Source organism: Trachurus japonicus, chromosome 20 (genome assembly GCF_045865225.1).
Source record: "Trachurus japonicus isolate A0001 chromosome 20, Traja_1.0".
NCBI classification, from domain to species: Eukaryota; Metazoa; Chordata; class Actinopteri; order Carangiformes; family Carangidae; genus Trachurus; species Trachurus japonicus.
This window is the reverse complement of record NC_140926.1, coordinates 9,213,021-9,232,237: the sequence shown is the minus strand read 5'-3', so window position 1 is coordinate 9,232,237 and position 19,217 is coordinate 9,213,021. Positions and strand designations below refer to the sequence as shown.

Sequence of the window (19,217 nt, the reverse complement as noted above, 5' to 3'; positions counted from 1 at the left end):
TAACCCTTCCTGACGGATCAGCCAATGGGAGCGCAGCAGACGCGAGAGACGTTTGTGACGAATCGTGCGCCGACCAATGGGAGCGAGAGTTTAACGGCCGCAGTGCCGCGTGACCCCGCCCCCGGCTTCCATGTCTGGAGTGGAGGGACGGCGCCGCGTCCTCGCCTTTATGTGTGTACACGTTTTTAGTAAATAAACCGGGAACCGGGACCAATTTCTGGAGCCAGCGGGACAAGACGGTTGTCCCCGACCATCGTGGTGTGCGGTTCGAGTGCTAGCTGGAACGGGAACTCGCAGTTTATTTGTCATTTTAACTTTACTGAGCGGCGTTTTCCGCCGTTTTTTTCTCTCTCCAGTCTCCGCCGCCCCGCTCACTCTAACGTAACCCCCACCACCTCCCCCTCCCCCCTGCGTGAGAGTCGCGGCCTGCAGCGCTGGTTTGACCACGAGGAGCGTCGGTACAGCTGGAACAAGGCGATGGCGGAGTTCGGTAACGGACTGGCGGAGGAATCCCTACTAGATTCGGACCCCGGACACCCCGAGTTGGAAGACCCGGGTGTCGGCGACGAAGAGCCGGGATTAGAAGAGGGAGAGGCCGCGATCGAAGACCCGGTAAGTGAAGGGCATTGTCTGAACCTTGGTAGCCCACATGGAGACCGGGGCCACACGTTGGTCATGTTGAATCGGTTCGTGTTAACGGGTCAAACGTTTTTTTTCTTGAGTCGTTTCTTTTTTTCACCCCCGTCTCACTTAATTTTGGGTCACATGCCGTGTGCGTTGCGTTACTGCTGTCGCTTGGCCGACATTAACCGCCATTGTGGTTCACGCAGTGCAGTAGAAATGGGTGGTGACATGCGTGGTGTCGGCAGCCATCTTGGCGCAACAGTGGCGCCAGTTTCTCTGCGCCAGGGAGCAGCAGCTCGAGCAGCTGGGGAGGAAAAAAATCCTCGTCGCAATAAAAAAAAAAAAAAAAAAATGCGAGACGGAGGAGCAGGAGACAGTCAGGGGCGAGGGTAGGACAGGCCGCTGCTGTTACCCCACCGCTGTGCGAGTCCACCTGCGGTTACAAGGCGACTTGCTTACGGTAATGGCACGTTTTTATTCCATCTACCGCCACCATTATTATTATGCAGCCTGCAAAGCCGAGTCTCTGTCGCCGATGTGAGCTGCTCGCGCTAATGATCCGGCGGCTACAAAAACGTCCGCCCGCCGCTCGAGCTCATCAAGTGCTGCAGCTGAAATGGCCAGCGACCCTGCTGACTGACTGACTGACTGACTGTCGGCCATTATTATTACCGACCACGACCTAACTGCGGCATTTGCATCTGGATCTGCGGGTTAGCCTGGTGTGTTAGCGTCAGGGTGTGATGATGATAATGATGATTACCGTGGGATAGCCATATGATAGAGACCCTGGTGGTTTTAGCTTTGCAACCACCCAGCCGGCTCTGTAACACAAAGCCGGGGCGGAGATGTGCTCTCATGCACCTGATCACGTCTGGTCTTGTTACTGTGTGAACGACGCCCGGTGTCGAGCATCATCGGTGGGCACGAGATCTGCCCTGTTGTGTGTGTGTGTGTGTGGTGGCTCAGGCTTGGCCTACATATCATTTTTTGGTTTTATTTCCTGCTGGTGCTGCAGCTGCTGCAGGTCCAGGTGGGTTGGAGGATGGATGGATAGATGGATGGATGTAGTCGGTCCTCCTGCCTTGTCGGTGCCGGGGCTGACGACGCAGAAGTTGCAAGCTGCGGTATTCGAGGGGCTGGGTTTTGCATCCTGTACTGTTTTGTTGGAGCACAGAGAACAGAGGGGGGTGGATGGAGGGATGGATGGATGGATGGAGGGAGGGAGGGGGGCACTGGCACGAATATGCGACAAAAAAAAAGCCACGGCTGGTCGGTGCCGGGTGGCTTATTTCAGCAGTGAGTGTGGATTACCCCTCTCTCCTTCCTGGTCCCCTATGTGGATGTGGATGTGTGTTTGTGTGTGTGTGGATGTGCAGGAGGCTTGGCGACATCTGATGTGTGACAGGTTATCAAGGCACGTGATGGTGGTACAATCACGAGCAACGTGCCATTGTGCAGGTTGACTACGTTGATTATATTATGGGCTGTCCGTCTCTCTCCCACCCCCCCACCCTCCCCTCCTGCAGCCATTTGTTCATTTATTACAACCCACAACCCACCACCCACCCCCCTCTTCCTCTCGGCACAGGCAGAAAGCCGGGACGGAACTGGAGCGACTCCCACTGTGCTGCAGTGCACCACAGGCAGACAGGAGGGTCTGGTCGGCTCCGGTCTCGGTGCTCACCACAGGAATATGTAATTTCTTGGCAGCCGTTGTGTGGGTCACACTCTTGTCCGATCTCATTACCCCAAATACATTCACAGGTGATAAACGTCTCACTGATGAATATACCGATTTAAATATGATGTGTTGGGTGCTTGATTAAGCCATTAGCATGATCCCGAGTAGGATGTCCTCAAATGCCTTTTAATCTTGGTGTTAGAAATGTTGTATAAATACATCTTTCATTAGTGTCATGTGCTTGTAGAGTTTGTTTATGCATGGTAAACAACTTGAGTCGTGATTACTTATGTATTTATCATGTGTTCTGTGTTGTGTGTCTGAACGTTGGCTCTATACGCAACCGAGAAGTGACAGGATATGTGAAAAACTGAATGTGGCACACTGTTGATGCTGCTCCGATGCGACAGGGCTGGATGAGCCGCTCCATCTTAACGGCTCTAAGGTCAACTTTCGGATTGTAGGAGGCGGCTGGCAATCGCACACAGGCTGAGAAACACAGTGAAAATGTGTGCGAGAGGCGGTCCAACCAGAAACGACACACATTTGTATGTTTATTCAAGATCAGGGTCGTGTTATGACTGCACAGTTGTACTACACCTCGCCACTGTGCCGTTACCAGAGGTTGTAAGGGCACACGTTGTTCACGATTGCATTTTTGCGGTTTGACTTGTTAGTTGGTCCAGCGCTTGTTAGTGCACTCAAAGCCACATTGTAATAATAATAATGTGCGGCATCATGTAAATGTTTCGGTGTATTCCTCCTCTGCTGTGAGCTCTTAATTGATTTTGTGTTTGCCTTGCAGGAGCTGGAGGCAATTAAAGCTCGGGTCAGAGAGATGGAGGAAGAGGCAGAGAAGCTGAAGGAGCTGCAGAACGAGGTGGAGAAACAGATGAATCTCAGCCCCCCACCAGGTGTGTGTTTTGTCTCCCCCCGCCCCAGGGGTAAACCACTTCTCCTATTTCTCCCCATCTGTTCACATTTCCCACCTCTCCACCCCACCATGGCAATCTTCTCTCCTTTTTGAGCCTAAATTCAATCTCACACATTAAATAAAGTAAGTATCCAATACTTAGTGTCAATGTATAATATATACAATACAACGAAATGTTGATTTATAAAGGAGCACCTTGCAGAGACGAATCCGGTCTATACAACAGGCCTGAAGTGATTCCCCATGCACTAATGTCACCCATTCATCAGTGGTTTTATTTGTGTACTCGATGTTGTGTTGACACCTGAGATGGGACCACTGTCCCGTGGTTGTGCGTCTCTGCCAACCAGGCAAGTTGCAGTTTACATCCAGCTCTGTTGAGACTCGATAGTAGAGAAAACTTTGCAGGAATCGTCACTTTATTTTATAATAATTAACCTATCAATTCAGTAGTCTGGGAAATATGCTTGTTGAGGTCATGATGACCTTGACTTTTGGCACCAAAAACCTAATTTGGTCCAAATTAGAAGAAAATCCCATTGAAGGTGTGATGGGATTTCTTCAGTTAGTCTGTTATAGTTTACACACAAGGTCAAGTTTCAAGTCACATAGTACATTGTTTCTCTCCGACCAAGAGAGTGCGCAGCTGCTCCACTCCCATCAGCAGTAACCATAGTAACCAAGGTTGCAGCAAGGCTCTTATCGGTACCGAATGTGAGGAGATATAAACATTTGAGTGAGAGCATGAGGCGCCTCAGACAGATAATATACATCATCTTAAGTTTGGTTAGATGTGTTTTTTTTGCTTAAGTTTAACAATCCAATAGACGTTTCAAACATTTATGTGTGATTGAATCACTTGAGAATACTTTCCCTAAGTAAATTGTGATCTCATGACCCTAAATGACCTGTTAATGTCTGTAATTGTCCATTACCACTCCCCTTGATGCATCATGCAATGTTAAATACCTCTTCTCTTTACAACTCCTTCATCCAGCTCTTAAGATCTCCATCACAGCCAGGGTTAGTTGGGTAGTTTAAGGTTAGGATAACTTGACTCATTCAGTAGTCAGTGCATGAGTCTGTTCTGTAGAGCACGTTTGTGCCATGGCAGCAGACTAAATTTAACAATGGGGGAATTACAAATGACTGCAGTGTGCCAGTAGACGGTTGCTACGCCAAAGAGCCGGGCACCTTGTCCTCCTCACCCAGGCCTCAGACCTGTGCTTCATGCACCACTCATCCATGCTCATGATGCAGTCGACCTCACATCTTTTAGACACACCTGGTTTTATAACATGTTCTTCTTTTGATGCTCATGTATGTTTCTTTTTCTCCTCTCTGTGCAGTCGGCCCCGTCATCATGTCCATCGAGGAGAAGATGGAAGCAGACGGCAGATCTATTTATGTCGGAAATGTGGGTAACAGTCTTTTGTCTCTCTCTGACGCTGTCCTGACCATATTTGTCCCGCTGCACCCTTTTCTTCTTTAGATTTTCTCATTCTCCATTGCAAAACTACTCGAGCTCTGAGCTAACATGGCGACGTAGACAAAAGAAGTTTTCAAGTCCTGCAACAAATGTTAGATTTAAGTCACTCCAGGATGTAAATATCGCTTTGTAGTATCCAGAGAACATTTGAAGACAAACCTCTTTTACTGTCGTAGCTTTTATCTGGGCTGCCTTGCCGGAAAAAAAAAGAGCCCCAAGTGCAGTTGCTTGGGTTGTACCCAACACAGCGTGAAACGAGCTAATTTTGATTCCACTGGAACAAAGTCTCTCATTCAGTTTGCTCTGTGCCTTCTGGCAAACAGTGGCTGTTCTGCCATAAAACTGAGCTGGTGAAGCACCTGGCCAACACTTCTTTTGTCCCCGGTCTCTGCCACGGAGGCCTGTTGCTCCCTCAGAGCTGTCTGTTAGCTTCCCCCCTCATCCTCACTATGTTTTTTCTTAAGGCTGTGTTATTAAAGCGGTTGTTGTGATGTCTGACATGTCATCTTTCTGTGTCCGCAGGTGGACTACGGTGCCACGGCAGAAGAGCTGGAGGCTCACTTTCATGGCTGCGGTTCAGTAAACAGAGTCACCATCCTGTGTGACAAATACACAGGGCATCCCAAGGGGTAATAATCATCAGTATATAACTCTTCACTGTGGAGCAGATGAATGTGTGGATGATCTTTGTGGCAAACACTGTGGGTGGACAGATTTCATTGAGCATCAATACAGATGATACAGCCTTGGCTCAGTCTGACTGGGTCTGGCTGCTTTTGTTAAAAGAAGCCAGCCGCAGCAGCAAAGGCTGCATAGATACAGACCACTGTTAAAAAAACTGACATCTGATTAAACGTGTTGGCAGCAATTATATCTTTTCTTGAAAAGAAGCAAATTGGTGTCACATTAACTCCCACTAGAAGTCAGTTATTCACCTATAGGAGAATAGATTTCCTTTGCCAGCTAATTGTTCTTGATTTTCAGCCGTGAGTGCTTTAAAAAGTAGATTTCTTTTCATAAACCAAGACGTTTTCCACATGAATGACACTGTTTTTCCCTCCACAGGTTTGCCTACATTGAGTTTGCAGACAAAGAGTCTGTGAGGACAGCCATGGCTTTGGACGAGTCCCTTTTCAGAGGAAGGCAGATAAAGGTAAGACATTGTTCCGTTTCAGCTTTTTGAATATATATTTTTCTAATGGAGAACAGCTGAAAGGTTCGTGCTGCGATATCAAAGAAAAGAAAGTGACACTAGCGTGAGAGGAAGTGAATAATACTTGGATCATTTAATAAATGAACCGACCGGCAGTGAAGTAATCACAGCTGGAGAATCGGCACCATGTAGCAGCTGCTGATGGAGCGACAGGACAAAAACAACTTCAGTCACTCTGGATTTGTTCTGATTGGCCGAGTGGGAGTCCTGTCATTTGTACATAAACGGATAATTCGACATTTTGGCAAACTGACCTGTTGCCATAATCCCTATAGTCTTAGAAGTAGGTTCGGAGCAGAGCCGCCAGCTGCTCAGAGCTACGCTACAGAGGCTAATGGGATTTCTTGGTTTCCCCTCATCAAACTCATCAAATACACAATCCAACAACTACAAAATGCTCTTGTGGACAAGTTGAGACCTGCACATTCACCACGCTATGAGATAAAAACGTGACATTGTGAGACAGAGTTGTTTTAGAGGTAAATGCAGAGACTGCTTGCCGAGAAATTGCCCCCGACAGGAACGCGCATCAGCTGTTTTGCATGAATTTACCTCTAAAACAACTCTGTCTTGTAATGTTCTGTTATTATCTCATAGCGTGGTGAATGTGCAGGTCACAACTTGTCCCACGAGAGCATTTTGGAGTTGTTGGATTGTGTGTTTGATGAGGGAAACCAAGAAATCCCATTAGCCTCCGTAGTGTAGCTCTGAGCAGCTCACGGCTCTGCTCTGCCATTCTCAAAATAGCTTGCACCGACAATTAAAGGTACCGAACCTACTGCTATGGCTATAGGGATTATGGCAATGGGTTAATTTGCCAAAATGTTGAACTATCCCTTTAAGAAAATAATGTTTACAAAGTTTTAACTCCTGTTGCCTGACCCAAGAACAGTTTCCACTGCAGGCAACAGCTTGTTTACTGTTTACTTCTTCCTCTGTGGTGAAACTGTGCTAAGTGTGCAGTCTGGTTTCAACGGAGAGACTTTACCTGCATGATCACACGATAGAAACTATTGATACCGAACAGTATTGTAATAAGTAGTAGGACACTTTCGATTGAGTTGTTTCTGTAACCGTCCCCCCTCTCTTCTTCAATCCTCGCTCCTCAGGTGGGCGCGAAGAGAACAAACAGACCAGGTATCAGCACCACAGACCGCGGTTTCCCACGGGCTCGCTTCCGATCACGGGGAGGAAGCTTCTCGTCGCGTGCACGCTACTACAGCGGCTACACACCACCCAGAGGCAGAGGACGGGCCTTCAGGTGAGCCGAGGCCCAGACGCCTCACCTCTCACACCGGGGACAACACTGCACCTGCATCCACTGTTGGCACTGAAGGAGAGAGGGAGAGGACACAAGTGGCACAAACCACCAATGACCAGAGTTTGAGGATTTTACATAGAAGATGCAACTGTGTGACGAGTATTATTGAGGTTTTTCCGTTGTATAGAACAGAGACGCAGCGCGATTTTTTTATATTTGATAGGCAAGCTCACAGGGGGATTGGGTTCATAAAAACAAGAAGTTGACGGCTTTACTTTAATATTAAATCTGTAGGACGAGTGTAGTTAACATTACCCTCTGCTAAAACACCAGGCTGCCGGTGCACGTTTACCACATGCTCCTGGCAATATGGCCTCAGCAACAAGCCTGTGTAGGATGTCTTTGGTTAAGTTTTTATTAATTAATAAAAAGAAGGGGTCATTTTTTAATGTGGCTACAATGACAGGGCAGAATAGACGTAAAGAGAGAGGGGGGGGGGGGGGGGGGGGCAGATTTAGATGAGGAGAAAAGAAAAGAATCAGAGGTAGAATAGTGAAGGTAAGTACACAAAGGCCAGAGAAGAAAACATTTCTACTCGCCCCGTTACCAAGCCTGAGCTGTCTTAAGTATTAATTCCCACCCTCAAGTGTTGACTTAAACAGCGAGTCTTAGGTTTGTTACAGTAGAAAGTGAGATTTTCAGTCCATCATGACACCTACTTCAGTATTGGTTGTAAACTTGAGTGCTGTGGATTCCTCCTCATGATGGAAGAAACTTAATTGTTACCTACATTTTGTATTAGAGCCTGTGATATATACGTATATATAGCACCTCCGCTACACGCGCATCATGTCATGTGGCCAGGTCACGTCTCGTTAGTTGTTGGGGCTGAGGGCTCATTGCATGAAACCCATCACATTAAAAACCCCCAAAACCATCACATTGGAGGCAAACAGACTCCGTGCACATCAGCCTGTTCTTCCCAGGTCTGTGAGTCTGTGCTTTGTGTTTACGTAACAGAAAAGGTGCAAAAGCTACAACATAACTGGTTTGTAATTGGACCAATTAGAACAGAGCAAACCATCTTCCATAACTGGGTTTGCTTTGTTTTACTTTACGACTTTCCTTCAGTCTCCTGCAGCAGTGTGTTTAAAAACCTGTTGCACCACGATGCTGCTGCTGCTGGTCTTACTTGTTTACGGGGGATGCCCTGATCGATCGATCGATGTTACAGTTAGATCAGACTTAATGCTCTTAATCACCCTAAAAACGACTTATATTACATAGATATATATAACTGCAGTTCTTGCCAGGTTGCTTTTAAATGCACGAGAGATTAAATACACACAGGGGCTGTAAGCCATGTTCCAAGGCATATTTATTTATTTTATTCCTTGCCTTTGTATTCAAATGCAGCCTGTATGTGATGCGAAATCCTATTTAGTTTGCATAATGCCATCGAGTTATGTATTTACCTATTGAATGGGCTTAACATTTTTTCATTATCCTAATATTATTAATAATAAACGCTGAACCAGCTGCTATAACAAAACACTATTATATGATCTGGGCATCCCTATGTTTTTTTTTAAACCTGATTAATTTCAGTATGTATTTTTCCGTTAACTAATATTCATACTGAACCACAGACATGGCCTGTTGATCAGAGTGTTGTGCACTGGGAATCTGGTGGCGATCTACATACAGGGTCACTTCATTTTGGTGGGCTTTACACAGGAGCTCTGCTGTGGGGCCTTTATTTATATAGATATAGTATATAGATATATATAGACATATATTGGTTGATTGAATCACTTTGCAGTTATCTTTAAACTGCAGCTTTCCATTTCCTATTGATAAGACGCTGCAAAAATTAATAGAGAGGTTATTTCGGGTGAAATGAACGGCAGCCAACTGCCCCCGTTTCATGTAAATGCATCAGAGGCAGATATGAATAATCTCCCTCCATATAAGCCCCACGGTGGAGCTCTGTCCTTGGAGCCATCTGTTTTTTTTTTTGTTGTTTTTTTTCTTTTTCTTTTTTCTGTTAAGACTGAGAAAGGAGGCGTGTTGTTGACAAGACATGTTGATGAGCATGTCGACTTCCTCACACATGCACTGAGAGATTCTGACTCTGATCTGGATCCTTCAGGCCTCGCCTCTTGTTCTCCACTTGAACACAGAGCGATGCTGCTGCTGCTGCAGTTATTATTACGAGTCTAAAAAGCCTTCATGCTGTATTTTCAGCAATCAACGGTTTGCAAAGTTGTTCTGATAAGCGCCTGTTTACTCCGTTCTTTTGTATTCTCTTTTTTTTGTCATCAGTGTTTCTCTTCACTTACTCTTGACTGAAGTATTTGTGCATTGAAATTCCCATTTGAGCGAGGCTGTCTTTAAATAACCACAAGGAGGGTTACATCTCTGTTCATTCCTTTGTGTGAGAAAGTGTCTGAAGCTCAAGGTCAGAATCTCTCTAATCACTCTGTGTACTCCCACACATACCAAGAAACCCAAAACCCTGCCAGTTCACTCACTGGGATTTGGCCCAAGCAGCAGGACAAGGCAAGAAGACGATTTATATTAAATCAAGTCTCCAGCAGCTGAAAGTACTGACACCAGTGGGTAGTTTACTCTTTTTTTTTTTCTTTTTTCTTTTTTCCTTTTTTTTTTAACACCTATTAAAACTGATATGACTTGCTTTTAATTTGAAAACAACAACAAAAAAAAAGCTTTAATTAGCTGGTTGGTTTGTGTGCTTTTTGGACATTTTTGTGCTTGTTGAACTTGCAGTTGTATGATAATGAAAGTAAAGAAATAAAGGTCCATTAACACCAAACGGCTGTGGGTTTTAGATGCGTCGTTGACAAAAGTTGTATCAGTCGGTTCCAAGGACCTGAAATGATTTTTTTTTAATATATATTTTTTGTTTTTTTGGCTGTTGTTGCTGTGGTTGTTGCCATTTGCCATTTTAGTAATTTGAAAGTAATGAGTGTACGCTTAAACAAAACCACCCACTGGGGTACATAGTGTATCATCCCACTCTTCCTAACAGCACAGATAATAGTATACAGAGTTCCTCTTCTTCACTCGAGTTTCTTGGCCTTGATCGCTTCTTTGCAGAGGAGCGAGAGCTGCTGCATCAGGAATTCATCTCTAGTCTAACGCCCGAGCTGCACTTGAACAAAACCAGGCTCTGATCTGAATCTAATAACGCCTCTCGCTGGTGCCTTGTCTTGTTGTGGGAACACATCCATGGTGAACGAAAACACACAAAAAACACACACACGCACAAAAAAAAAAAAACACAGCCTGTTCAGAATCTTTGCATTGACCTGTTGCGAGCTTGGGAGGATTTCAGCGCTTGGCTCCGGCTCTGCACAGTCAGTCAGAGCGATGTTCAATTTAATTAATGAACGTGTTGAGAGGCTTTGTTCTTTTTTATGATACAGATTTTTAAGTGTTTTCTGTGCAGGCGGTAAGCAGAGAGCCTCGTCTTCTAGGTTTGATAGGGAAAACGCAGCCAAACGGTGGCATTTGTTTTAACACCTCAGATTCATGCACTTTCTGTAAAGAAAGAGAGAGAAAAAACACACACATATACACACACTTATAGGCCTCTGGCTGCAGAGAGTTTGTTCTCTGCTTTCACATCCATTAACATTGTTGATCTTCCCAAGTTGGCACAGTGAAAAGGAAAGATTTTTAATGTGAGCCAGAAGACGCTCAGACTGCTCTCATGATGTGGAAGGAGCTTTTTTGTGTGTGTGTGTGTGTGTTTTTCCTGTGATTATGTGGAGTGTGTGTGTTTTATGTTTGTTTATTTTTAGTTCTTTTTTTTTTATTGCATGTACATGAACTTAAACACACACACATACACACTCATACATACACACACTCTCTCTCAGACTCACTCAGTCAGATTCACCATTTAAAAAAAGAAAAAAGAAAGAAAATAGTGTTCACTCCCAGAAACGAGGGTTCATCGCTGCAGCCTGACCTCAGCATCTTTTAGCCGCCGGCCGCTGGTTTCAGCCCCAGTGTGTGTGACCTGTTTGTCAGCCACTGTGTGTGTGTGTGTGTGTGTGTGTGTGTGTGTACATGTATTTTCTCTGGTTGTGTGGATAACGGGCTGCTGTGGTTCAGGTTTAGATCAGGGTCAGGGTCCAGGTTTGTTATTGTTGAGTCGAGATGAGATGTTTTAGGGTAAGTATGACTAGAGTGACCTCACAGCTAACTGTGTGTGTGTGTGTGTGTGACGGCTTTATGGCGATATCTGCTCTCTGTGTGTGTGTGTGTGTGTGTGTGCGCAGTTGTGAGTCCTGTCGCCCACCTGGTCAGGTGTGTGTAGGTGTGTGTGTGTCCTGCTGGGGTTTGTGTGGTGCTGTTTGTCCTCACGGTGTTTCCCCACAGCGACCCCCCTCCGAGAGACTCAGAGAGAGAGAGAAAGAGGGAGAGAGAGAGAGAGGGGCTTGGCTGTCCCCTCAACTCACCCACTCCCCCCCCCCTACTACCCCACTTTTTTTTTTACACACACACCCCCCCTCCCCTTCCTAATCGACCAATCATATCTGGAAACACTTTTTCCTCTCTTGACAAAGCTGACGAAGCTGCTCTCAGCTGCCTTCAGCGCTCTACTAGTCTTTTTTTTTTCTCCCTCCCCTCACAACAACAATCAATACCTGTAAGACGGTATCAAACATCTCTGTTATTATTATCACGATACTCTGCAGACCCTTCCTCTTGTTTCCACACACACAGTACCACACTATTCTATTATATTCTATTATATAATTATATCTATATGACATCACACCAGGAAATTGGTGTCGTCTTCTTAAGCCAACCAGAAAAAAACTCACCCTCTTTTTCTCTCTCTTTTCCAGGGGCCGAGGGCGAACAACATCGTGGTATTCCCCTTACTAAACACCCCCCCCCCCTCCCTCCCCAACACTTCCCTTACTATCAACCCTCTCCCCTCCAACTCTCATTTAAAAAACACACATATACACACTCACATGCATACACACAAACACATAACATACATACTGTACATGCACACACATACATACAAGGGGGGAAAAAAAATCCCCTTTTCCTCCCCATCAATAAAAGAAGAGACACCCCCCCCCCCCCTCTCCCCCTCTCCCCCAACCCCACTCGCAACCACCACCACCGCACACACACAGAAGAGAGAAAAAAAAAAGACAAAAAAAAAAAAAAAGAAAGAGGATAAACCCTGTGGTGGACAGAGACTGACTGCCGCAGTGTGCGATTGTGTGTGAGCGTGAGCGTGTTGCCGAGGGGCGATGCGGTTCAGCCCTGGTAAGGTATCAGTTGGCCACGAGGGGGGAGAACGAGGTGGCAGACATCTTTGTTTGTTTTCTGTTGTGGGAGTGGGAGGGATGGGAGGAAGATGGGGGGGGCAGGATGGGATTGAAAGGGGTTGTTTGGGGGGAGGAAGGGGGGTTATTATTATTATTATGATGGTATCTCAGGCTGCAGATGTGTCTCCTTTGGTCTGGCTGTGACCTACTGCTTTTCACACCATCACCACGACAACAGCAACACCACCACCACCACCACGGCCCACCCACCCACTCACCCTCCACCACCTCCACCAAAACAAGAAGAGGAAGAGAAAAAAAAAAACAGAAAAGAAAAAAAAGAAAAGACAGAAAAAAGAGAGGAAAAAGAAAAAGAAAAAGTGGGGGGTGGGGAGGGAAAGAAAGAGTTGGGAGGGGGGGGGTGCAACAACAACAACGACGACGAGAGGATAGTGTGTTCATTTTTCTTTCTTTTTTTTTTTTATTAGTTTGTAATGTTACTGTACATGTGTGAAGCTTCCACCAGCCAGTGTTGTTGTTGTTGTTGTTGTTTTCAGTTGTGTGGATTTGTGGAGTATATCATTTACCCCCCCCCCCCCCCACCTAACCCTAACCCCCCCCCAACTTACCCTTACCCCCCTCCACCCCCCAACACCCTCGTCTTACCTACTGTATCATTCATCCCACCCGCTTTCACTTTCTACCCTTCATTTACATTAACAATAAGTCACACCATGGATTGTGTGTCTCTCTCTCTGGACAGTGTTCATTGGGGGGAGGGGGGTCTTTTTTTGTCTTTTTTTATTTTATTTGTCGCTCTTTTTTTTTTTTGGTGGGAGGGGCTTGTCGATTACCTCCCCTCCGCCTCCCCGCTCCCTCCTCTCCCTCCTCCTTATTCCCTCAAGCTCGGCATGGCCACAGCTCATTTTATCTTTTCGACAGGCATCGGTGTTTGTTTTTATTTTTATTTTCGTGCAGCCCCCCCCCCACCTGCAAATCCACTCCCCCCCCCCTCCCCTCCCCTTTGTGCTCCTTGTCTCCTCACCCCTTCCTCCTCCTCCCTCCCTCCTTCCCTCCTTCCTACATCCCTCCCTCCTCCCCCCCTCCTCTCCTCTCCTCTCTCTGTATATTAGACCACTTCTTGTCGTTTCAGGTTTCAGGACCAGTGGAGGCTGACGACCCCTCCCCAGGTGGCGCCGGCCCCCCCCACTGTCTCTGCAGCGTCTCTCTCTCTCTCTGCTCCCACTATGCACACTCACCCCATTCTGTCCGTGTGGGGGGGCGGGGGAGGGGGACAGGGCGACCACAGGCCCGCGGCAGGGGGCATTTACTACAACAGCAAACGCTGATGATGCTTTTAGTCCTTTTCACTCTAACACACACACACACACACATACACACACTCACTCACACAGCACACACACACACACACACACACATATGGCCTGTAACCGGCAGCCGACCCTACACATGATTTCTATCCAGAGAGCTGAAGCCAACAGCTGAGTGGCAGAGAGAGTGAGGAGGGCAGGACCAGAGACCAGGGTGTACAGTGCAGACCTTATAGCGCCCCCTTTCTCTGACTTGGCGCAGTGCAGTCACGGCTTGTCTTGAGGAAGGCTGACTAGGCTAATGGCATTGATTATTAATTTAATAAATGGAGTGGGCTGGAGCTGTTTTAGGGCGGGGGAAGGAAAAAAAAAAAAAAAAAGTCAGGGGTGGGGGTTTGTGTGGCGAGATTTCTTTTTCTTTTTTTGTTTCTTTTTGAAAAGGGGGAGTGGGTTTCCACAAATGTTTTGCTTTTTTTAATTTTATTTTTAACCCATGAGTCTGTAATTAGGGAAAAAAAAAAATAAAGACATTGTGTAAAAATGAGACTGTGTCTGTGAGTTTGTCCTGAAAACTTGTGTTGTCTACACACGTTTAATGGGATTAAAAATGTACTTGAGCTTTTCACCAAAACAATGTTTATTATAAGTAATTTTAATATTATATAATTATAAAAGAGGAGAGAATCTCCAGTGGATCTGTCGTGTGCTGGTCTTGATTTGGACCTCGAGCAGATCAAAGTTTAAATTTTGCTGTAAATCAAAGTTTCATCACATCACAATGTTATATTGATGATTCAAAGTTTGCTAAAAACAGGAAGTCAGCTGTCAAATGAAATGATTCAAGGCTCAGCGATTGACATGAGACGATATAATCTGTTGAATGTAACACAATCACCTGTATATCAAATCATAAAAAACTAAAATATTGTTTGACATTTGTATTGAGCTTAGATTTGTAAGTGGGGAAATCATTTTTTAAGAATAAACTCTTAAGTGCCACGTTCTAACATGAGCTTTACAATTGGGAAATAAAGGAGCAGCCTTAAGTTCAGGAAGTAGTGGAGCTGTGCATAGAGCCCATTCCTGTTTACATTAAAGCATGGTTTTAGTGTAAATCTTACTTCTATTAAGGGTCTCTAATTTTATTACATAGTTATTGGCTACATGTCTTTGTGTATGAACTATGAAATTACAGTAGGTACTCATCAACCAAGATGTGCCAGGGGGATTTCAAAATAAAGCGCCTTATGTATATGTAACAGTGTCTAATGTTTTTGGATAAATGCTATTCACTCAACATAGATTGTTGTATCATTCATAATAATTACACAGAAGCCCATGTAAAAGATCTTTACACATCTTACACTTCCTGACATGTCTGAACGTGATCATGGCTCCTTCAGCAGCAGCTACTGATAAGAATAATAAAACAAAGTCTTGAAACCTCCACTGTTGTCTCATTGATGTGTGTGTGTGTTGTTTGACTGCCCTCTAATGGAGGAAAATTAAATAAGACAAGTGGACAGTAAATGTTTAATATACAAAGTCAAACACTATACAAGTGTGGATTTTATTTTTCAAACAGCTGAGTCAGTGATGATACAGTCCTGTGAATAATGATGGCTTTTTGTAATAAAGTAAAACTCCTCCTCATGTCATCTGTGGTCACCATGGTTCAGATCTATCTGCGCTTCTTGAAAGCTGCACAAAGAAAAAACAATTATTACAGTGACATGTGATTTAAATAGAAATAACATTGATTTCTTGCTTCTTTTCACCTGAATAAACTTAAATTAGGAAACTAATAAGGTTAAATGTAGAAACTTGGGTAAAAAATGGTTTTATTTTGGAACTAAATGATTACACACAAGTATTTCTCCATGTTTAATGTCCTCACCTTTTCTCTTGGTTTGCTTCTTCATCAGTTTCTTCTTTTTCTTGGGACGACCGTGTTCTCCATCCTGCATCAAGAAAGTCAAAGCAGTCATTTACATAAAAAAAAAAAAACCCAACACAATGGTCCCTTTCATCGTGGACGGAGGTGAGCTGGTGGCTTCTCCTGCCGTCCGCTACAAAATCTAAATGTGGCTCCGAAATGAGTTTTTTCCACATTTACAAGCAGAGGGACGGACCGCTGCAACGGGACAGAAATAAACATCTGGTCTGGCAGATTATTTTGATAAATCGCACCATATCAGACTGACAGCTCCACATTTAGATACAAAGTCCAAACAGAGAATCTACATTTATCCACGTTGAGAGTGAGTGACACACATGAACAGTCACACATCGAGCTGCAGGCTGCACTGTGGTCGGAGCCAAAATAGCTCTCTGTCATCGAGCAACAGTCTCTCACAGGATTAGCTACTTAACTTAAAAAATAAAAGCACATACTTAATTTGGAGGCAATGGTTGTTTCCAGCTATTGTGAGCTTTTACTTTGTAGGAAGTTCCAGTAAATCTGTTGCTTGTCGTTGTCTGAGATGGTGAACATAGGTTTTAATGACATTTTTATTAACAAATGTCTTAAATTAATTAAGGAAAGTGCACGCACATCCAAAAATATCAACGGGTGCAGGACAAAAGAGTAACAGAAAAAGGAGAAAAGATGTCTGCACACTGCTATTGTTGCTCCCAAAATTTAACATACAGTAGATACATACAAGGTTTCGACCCACACCAGGTCTTCTTCAGGTCAAGAGGTCGAAACGTTGTATGTTTCTACTGTATATTCAATTTTTGGAGCAACAATAGCAGTGTGCAAATGTCTTAAATTACCCATTAATGACATTCTGGCTGCCATCTAATGGATTAGATAAAAGACTGTTCTTCATCAACAGTGTTGGGTGTTTCTGTCGGAGCTCACCTGTCCGCCCTCGCCACCCGTTAGCGCTGTGATGTCACCGAAGTGTGTGATGCCGCTCAGCTGGCCGGACATGGACATCATGCCTCTCTTCTTGGAGTTCTTCTGGCCCTTCGGCATGTTGAGACGAACCATCATCGACTCCTCGTAGTTTTTCCTGTGAAGACAAAAAGAAGGCAAGAGAGTCAGACTTTCCTCAGATGTTCAGGAAGAAAAAGTAACAGATATTGATCCCGCAGTCGTTCCCAACACTTTGATCTAATCACTCAGATATCAGGTTTCTGTGATCAAAGAGAAAGAAACGCCTCGTGTGAAGAAAACTAAAGAAAACTATCAACCTGTGCGTCTCGTCTCTGCTCTCCCGTTCGCTCTGGAAGTCCCGTCTCTCCCTGATCTCCTCGGGGGCGTCGCTGTACTGCTGTCTCAGCTCCTGGATCACAGAGCTCCTCAGAGCGGCGCGACGCTGACGCTCCAGCTGAGCCTTCTTCTTGTCGGTCTCCGTCAAGTCACCGTCTGCAGGAGGAGGAGTGAGACAACACGGCTTTGATATGCTGCTTTAAGGAACATGGCTTTATACCAATATTCCACATTAACTAAAGAAGGAAAATTCTACATCTTTCATCTGTTTTACCAAAGGAAGCAGAACAAAGAGCTGTTAGAAAGAGAACAAATTACCATAATGCACTGGGGCAATCTTCGGCGGTACATATTTCCTGCCACTAGAGTGGGCTGCTCTCTTGTCTGAGGCTGCCGTCGTCTCAGCTTCATCCTCAGACTCCTCTGATCCATCCAGCTGTTTGATTCAGACAGAAAAAAATACATTAGAGTCGACTGTAAACTATAATTATGTTTCATTCATGAAATCATGAAATCAGTGGTGGATTGATCATAAAATGTCTTTAGACGACTGAAAAAGTGTGATTTGGACAGGTTTCTCTTTGTTACAGATCATTTAAGAGACAAACAGTGATGAGGACTTACTTTACTGACGAGATTCTCAGGATTCGGACGCAGCTGTAACGGGTCATTTTCAGCTGAAACAACAAAAACATGACATGAGAAACATATAAACCCTCATTGTAACTGTGCTGTGTTTCATTTTACTTCTAAATGTGATAATCTGACAAAGTTGTTGAGTTTATGTCAGTAGAAAAATTTTATTTCAGCTCACCGGTCGCTGAATTAATTAAACATCACATCGCTCTTACCTAAACTGCCAGTAGCAGCCGTACGCAACAGCTTATCGATCTGGTATTTAAGTTTGTGATCGAGGGGCCGCATCTTTTCCAAAACCTTGAAAAAAAGAAAAGAAAAAGAAAAAACAATGTGAAATCCTGAACCAGCTGAGACAGATGAGAAACTGCTGCTCGATCGTGACGTCTCACCGTCCTGACGGTGACGATTCTGATCAGGGCTTCGCTGTCCGTTATGCTGCCTCCTTCGGTCTTGATGCTGATCAGGTGAGTGAGGTCCTGAAGGTAGAAGAGCAGCAGGTGATAGCGAAGGTCCAAGAAAGACAAACCCTGCAGAGAGACGATGGAGGAAGATTCAGAAAGAGCAGCAGCAGCACACAAAAACATTAAAATCTGAATCGCTTTGGGCTGTTTTGATCCATCATTTCTGTTCAGGATCTTGAATAACAGATCTGTTGACGTCCTGACTCACCTTTGACGTCTTGAACGCTCCTTCTTTGACCTTAGCAAGCAGCTGTTGGACATGACTAGTGACTGAGGCCACCTACAGAGGAAAGAGAAAAGTTTCAGTCTCAATCTCCAGCTCAAAAGAGACAATAAAGTCATCATGACCCCTGACCTCTTTGAATCATTCTGTGAAACAAATACACCCGATATTTGAGCCCAGACAAAGACCAGTATGTCTAATAAAAAAAACACATTACAGTGTTTTTAACAGTAGCACATGACAAGGTTTATAAAGCCTGTAGGATTTGTAATTAGACAATAATAACCATGATAGTATCGCGTTGTTTCCTACCTGTTCTGTGAGAGTATTCAGCAGCTCAACAGCTTTGGGTAAATCACGATCAATCAGATCCTGTCAGAGAATGATTAAAGGGAAAAATCAGACAGAGACACACATATACTGCAAAAAATACACACATTACGCTTCCGGCGTTGCAGAGAAGCTAAATTAGCTGGTGGCTAGCTGGTTAGCTATGTCGTTAAAAACAAAACAACGACAACCAACATCTGAAAGTTGAGTTCAGAACACGTTTTACATCGATTTAGTGGTTTTAAAGTCAATACAAATCAAATAAATGAATAAACATCTATATTCAACAGGAGCTCCACTCACGTTGTCAACAGGGGCAGCCATTTTGAGTTCACGTTGAGCTACGGAAGCCGCGGAGGCTCGAGCTGTTCTGATAGTGTTCGCGTTCCAGTGGAGAAAAAGTCCTGACTCCTGTCCGTTAATAAATGACTTTATTAAACAGCCTATAATGTGACCTGCTAAGAAAACGTCTCTATTAACTTGA

General features: G+C 44.7%; 2 protein-coding genes across 3 annotated transcripts; one reads left to right on the top strand and one right to left on the bottom strand.

The window, feature by feature from the left end:
• Positions 1 to 130: 130 nt before the first annotated feature.
• pabpn1 (poly(A) binding protein, nuclear 1) lies at positions 131 to 14,404 on the top strand. Of its 2 annotated transcripts, none has more exons than XM_085763688.1 (7): positions 131 to 612; positions 3,114 to 3,222; positions 4,592 to 4,659; positions 5,254 to 5,360; positions 5,797 to 5,884; positions 7,054 to 7,205; positions 13,683 to 14,404. In XM_085763688.1, the coding sequence occupies exons 1-7, from the start codon at positions 478 to 480 to the stop codon at positions 13,876 to 13,878; spliced, it is 855 nt and encodes a 284-aa protein (XP_085619814.1). In that variant the 5' UTR covers positions 131 to 477; the 3' UTR covers positions 13,879 to 14,404. The 2 variants fall into 2 exon arrangements, with proteins under 2 accessions (XP_085619814.1, XP_085619815.1); XM_085763689.1 differs by lacking the exon at positions 13,683 to 14,404 and adding an exon at positions 12,089 to 12,146.
• Positions 14,405 to 15,456: 1,052 nt separating this feature from the next.
• Positions 15,457 to 19,128, bottom strand: ngdn (neuroguidin, EIF4E binding protein). Its single transcript, XM_085763685.1, has 11 exons — positions 19,037 to 19,128; positions 18,716 to 18,775; positions 18,389 to 18,460; positions 18,109 to 18,246; positions 17,932 to 18,016; positions 17,705 to 17,757; positions 17,399 to 17,516; positions 17,062 to 17,236; positions 16,727 to 16,880; positions 15,758 to 15,821; positions 15,457 to 15,561 (listed from the first exon to the last, which is right to left on the bottom strand). The coding sequence occupies exons 1-11, from the start codon at positions 19,055 to 19,057 to the stop codon at positions 15,542 to 15,544; spliced, it is 960 nt and encodes a 319-aa protein (XP_085619811.1). The 5' UTR covers positions 19,058 to 19,128; the 3' UTR covers positions 15,457 to 15,541.
• Between the last annotated feature and the right edge of the window lie 89 nt (positions 19,129 to 19,217).

Bases quoted from the DNA above. Each gene is read 5' to 3' on its own strand.
- pabpn1 (XM_085763688.1), top strand. From the start codon at position 478: ATGGCGGAGTTCGGTAACGGACTGGCGGAGGAATCCCTACTAGATTCG. The intron at 4,660-5,253 runs GTGGGTAACAGT...CTGTGTCCGCAG, and splicing joins GATCTATTTATGTCGGAAAT to GTGGACTACGGTGCCACGGC. The intron at 7,206-13,682 runs GTGAGCCGAGGC...TTGTCGTTTCAG, and splicing joins GGCAGAGGACGGGCCTTCAG to GTTTCAGGACCAGTGGAGGC.
- ngdn (XM_085763685.1), bottom strand. From the start codon at position 19,057: ATGGCTGCCCCTGTTGACAAC. The intron at 16,881-17,061 runs GTTGATAGTTTT...TTGTCTTCACAG, and splicing joins AGCAGAGACGAGACGCACAG to GAAAAACTACGAGGAGTCGA. The intron at 15,562-15,757 runs GTGAGGACATTA...TTCTTTGTGCAG, and splicing joins GAAGCAAACCAAGAGAAAAG to CTTTCAAGAAGCGCAGATAG.